This window comes from Lemur catta, chromosome 13 (assembly GCF_020740605.2).
Source record: "Lemur catta isolate mLemCat1 chromosome 13, mLemCat1.pri, whole genome shotgun sequence".
Lineage (NCBI taxonomy): Eukaryota > Metazoa > Chordata > Mammalia > Primates > Lemuridae > Lemur > Lemur catta.
In genome coordinates, this window is record NC_059140.1 from 1194587 (window position 1) to 1199659 (window position 5073).

The 5073-nt window shown below is 41.5% G+C and overlaps 1 protein-coding gene across 1 annotated transcript; it reads left to right on the plus strand.

The window, feature by feature from the left end:
* The first annotated feature begins 446 nt into the window (after positions 1-446).
* LOC123649370 (olfactory receptor 2G6) lies at positions 447-2967 on the plus strand. The gene is given in 4 exon segments (XM_045567469.1): positions 447-480; positions 483-737; positions 740-1206; positions 2818-2967. Coding segments are annotated over 4 exon segments (906 nt in total).
* Positions 2968-5073: the final 2106 nt, after the last annotated feature.

Sequence of the window (5073 nt, forward strand, 5' to 3'; positions counted from 1 at the left end):
TGTGTACCCACTGTTTAGCTCCCACTTGGTGAGAGCATGTGATGTTGTTTCTCCACTCCTGAGACACTTCGCTTAGGATACTCATCTCCAGTTCCATCCAAGTTGCTGCAAAAGACATTATTTCCTTCCTTTTTAAGGCTGAGTATAGTACTCCATGCTATAGATACCACATTTTATTGATCCACTCATGAGTTGATTTCCTATGTACAGCTTATGCACTGTTGGTGGGACTGCAAACTAGTACAACCCCTGTAGAAAACACTATGGAGATTCCTCAAAGAGTTAAAAGCAGACCTACCATTAGATTCAACAATCCCGTTACTGGGTACCTACTCAAAGAAAAATACATTATTTTAGCAAAAAGACACTTGCACTGAAATGTTTATGGCAGCACAAAACTCCCGTTTTATATTTGAAAAGTTGCGTTCTGTTTGCCTCTGTGAACAATGAGAGCCATCATTTTGCACTTTTACCTCTTAAGCCTTTGGGAAACGCCGCCATCATATTGGTATCTCACCTGGACCCCAAACTCCACACGCCGATGTATTTCTTCCTTGGCAACCTCTCCTGCCTGGACCTCTGCTTCACCTCCAGCGTTGCCCCGCAGCTGCTGGTTACCATGGCCACGGAAGACAAGAGCGTGAGCTACAGCGCATGCGTGGGCCAGCTCTACGTGGCCATGGGGCTGGGGTCATCTGAGTGTATCCTCCTGGCGGTCATGGCTTACGACCGCTATGCTGGGTCTGCCAGGCCCTGCCCTACACAGCCGTCATGCACCCTAGGCTTTGTGCGTCCCTGGCCGGCATAGCGTGGCTCAGTGGCCTCATCACCTCCCTAATTCAGTGCTCCCTTACTGTGCGGCTTCCTCTTTGTGGTCATCGCAAACTGGACCACATTTTCTGTGAGGTGCCAGTGCTCATCAGACTGGCCTGTGGGGACACAACTTTCAATGTGGCAGAACTCTTCGTGGCCAGTGTAGTCTTTCTAATTGTCCCTGTGTCACTCATCTTAGTCTCCTATGGCTTCATAACCCAAGCCGTGCTAAGAATCCAATCAGCTGAAGGGCGCCAAAAGGCCTTTTGGACTTGCTGCTCTCACCTGGCGGTCGTCATTGTTTTCTATGGGACCATCATTTTCATGTACCTGCAACCAGCCAAAAGTAGCTCCAAAAACCAGGGGAAGTTTGTTTCTCTTTTCTATACCATAGTTACCCCACTTCTTTTTTATTTCAGCTCATCATGGGGGTACAAAAGCTCAGGTTATATACATTGTCCATGTCCCACACATCCCCCTGAGTCAGACCCTCAAGCCAGCCCCCCCAAGCATGACCATTCCCCACACGGTGCGCAACGCACTCATCATGTAGGCATACACCCATCTCCTCCCCCCACCCCCATCTCAGTCTGATATCTAACTGGTACCCTTCCCCGATGTGCATTTAGGTGATGATCAGGGAAACCAATTTTCTGGTGAGTACATGTGATGCTTGTTTTTCCATTCTTGGGATACTTCATTTAATAGAATGGGTTCCAGCTCTCTCCAGGAGAACCAAAGAGATGTCGTATCACCTTTATTTCTTAAAGCTGAGTAATACTCCATGGTATACATATACCACAGCTTACTAATCCATTTGTGGATTGATGGGCATTTGGGTTGTTTCCACATCTTTGCAATTGTGAATTGTGCTGCTATAAACATTCGGGTACAGGTGTCTTTGTTATAGAACGATTTTTGTTCCTTTGGGTAGATGCCCAATAATGGGATTGCTGGATCAAATGGTAGGTCTACTTGAATCTGTTTAAGATATCTCCATAATGCTTTCCACAGGGGTTGCACTAGTTTGTAGTCCCACCAGCAGTGTATGAGTGTTCCTGTCTCTCCGCATCCACACCAACATGTGTTGTTTTGGGACTTATTGATAAAGGCCATTCTCACCGGAGTTAAGTGATATCTCATTGTGGCTTTGATTTGCATTTTCCTGATAATTAGGGATGTTGAGCATTTTTTCATATGTTTGTTAGCCATTCTTATATCTTCTTTTGAAAAATTTCTATTCATGTCATTTGCCCACTTTTTGATAGGGTTGTTTGATTTTTTCTTGCTGATTTTCTTGAGTTCTAAATATATTCTTGTTATCAGTCCTTTATCTGATGTGTAGTATGCAAAAATGTTTTCCCATTCTGTAGGCTATCTGTTTATTTTCGTGACTGCTTTTTGGCTGTGCAGAAGCTTTTTAATTTAACCAGGTCCCATTCGTTTATTTTTGTTGTTGCTGTGATTGCCTTAGGTGTTTTCTTCATAAATTCTTTGCCTAGACCAATGTCTGTAAGAGTCTTTCCTACATTTTCTTCTAGAATTCTAATCGTTTCCCATTTAAGGTTTAAATCTGTTATCTACCATGATTTGATTTTTGTGAGAGGTGAAATCTGTGGGTCCTGTTTTAGTCTTCTACATGTGGCTATCCAGTTTTCCCAGCACCATTTATTGAATAGAGATTCTTGTCCCCAGAGTATGTTTTTGTCTATTTTGTCAAAGATTAGATGGCTATATTAGGATGGTTTTATATTTGGATTTTCTGTTCTGTTCCACTGGTCTGTGTCCCTGCACTTGTGCCAATACCAAGCAGTTTTAATAACCACAGCCTTGTAGTATAGTTTGAAGTCTGGCAAATTAATACTTCCCATTTTGTTTTTATTGCTTAAAATTGCTTTTGCTGTATGGGGTCTTCTCTGTTTCCATACAAAGTGTATAATTATTTTTTCTAAATCTGTGAAAAATGATGTTGGTAATTTAATAGGGATTGCATTGAATCTGTAGATTACTTTGGTTACCCCACTTTTAAACCCCATTATCTACACTCTGAGAAACAAAGACGTGAAAGGGGCCTCGAGGGCACTGATGGTGGGAGGTGTCCTTGGGCCATGCCGCAGCGAGGCACAGAAGACCCGGAACCCCACAAGGAGATAGACAGCTCAGGGCACAAGGCTGCTTCGTCCTTCCCAGACACCCTTCTCACAGATTCCAAGGTTCTATGCCCTAGTTCTTCTTCCACCACGCTGCCAATGCTCATGCGTTCACTGTTTGTAGCTGGCGTGCTGGTTGCCTAGAAAACTTCTGCTTAAAAGGTCAGCTCAAATGTGACCTGCACTCTCCAGGTGTATTGAAATGCCATCCTTCTCACCCTCTGGGAAAAATTATTTGTCTCATCATATGTTCCCACAATACAGGACACATATTGCCATTTCTACATTTTCACATGCATTATATTATATGAATTATATGAATAGGCAAAGCAAATTATGTATGATCGGCTGTGGAAAAATATATTTTCCCACAATATGTGAGTTTTACCCAGAGAATGGACCCATCTCACTGTATTAGCTTATTTACAACATGAGAAATACAAACATAATTGAGAGTTGTGATATCTTGGTTGCATAGAGTTGTGGGATGCAAATAATGACTATAATATTAACGTTTTACTAAGGGGATCAGTAAGCTAGCTTACATTAAGCACATTACTTCACATACTGTTTAGATAAGTTCTTTTCATTGAGGTGTTTAAAAGCTGAGTAAAAGTGCCATATCCTAAAATGTAAGTGTTTTAGCATGTTTATAAACAATTCATAAAATCTACCATAAAGTAATTATTTCTGGCTTTAACCTCTGAAGAAGAAAGAGTTACTTATGTAATTTCATATCTTAAAATTGGAAATATAAAGCCCACACATAATCTCGTGTCAGTGATCATAATTATATCTTTGGTTTCCAAACCAGAGACAAACCTGAGATGTCCGGCAGCACCGCAGCAATAACTGTGTTCCTATATTCGACCAAAGTCTTAACTCCTGAGCCTGCCCCCATCCCCATCTCTCTCCCTCTCCCCCAAAAGATTGAACTTCATCAATTTGTCAGCCTCAAGTATTTTAGAACTATGCAATTATAGAAAAAAAATGATTTAGTCTACAATCTTAATTGTATTTAATACTTCATCTCCTTATGACATCCATAAGGAAAAAAAGAAGCACAAAAACATCCATGGAAAGGAAAATACAGAGAGAATCAGGGGTATGTGGAAGTCAAGTGATCTGGACTTATGATGACAGAAAAGAAAACTGAGTCTCATCCATAATTTACCTTTGTGTGAGAATATGTCAGCCTTCTACAAATATTAAGGACAAAATTTGGGCCTGTCTGTACTTCCAATGCCTGTATTGAAGGCAAAATGTCTCTACATGTAAGAAAAAAAAAAAGCATAAAGAGAATTTACTGAATGATTCAGGGATGCCCCTCCAAATACAGCCTGTTCCATTTACACTTCTTTTTTAATTTCAGAATATTATGGGGGTACAAATATTTTGGTTATATACAACGCCTTTGCCTTGCCCAAGCCAGGGCTACAAGGGTGTCCTTCCCCCATACAGTGTGCTCTGCATCCATTAGCTGTGGGTTTACAGCCACCTCACCAGCACCCAGTAAGTATTACTGCCATGTGAGCACCTTAGTGTTGATCAGTTAGTACCAGTTTGATGGTGAGTACATGTGGTGCTTGTATTTCCATTCTTGTGGTACTTCACTTTGAAGGATGGGCTCCAGCTCTATCCAGGATAATACAAAAGGTGCTATATCACCACTGTTTCTTATAGCTGAGTAGAACTCCATGGTATACATGTACCACATTTTATTAATCCACTCATGTATTGATGGGCACTTGGGTTGTTTCCACATCTTTGCAATTGTGAATGGTGCTGCCATAAACATTTGAGGGCAAATGTCTTTATTATAGAATGTCTTTTTTCCCTTTGGGTAAATACCCGGGATGGGATTACTGGATCAAATGGTAGTTCTACTTGTAGATCTTTGAAGTATGTCCATACTGTAAGGCTAGTGGCGAACACCCCTCCCCTCTGTAATGAAAAAAAGAAGCCCACGAGACCTGCTGAGAACAATGTCTGCAAGGCCCAGCTAAGTTAAAGTATGACAACACCTGAATGGTTACCCTGATAAGGGTCTCAGTTCCTAGAGTCCACACATACCACCGGCCCCTCCAATTTCTCAATATTCACCCTAAAA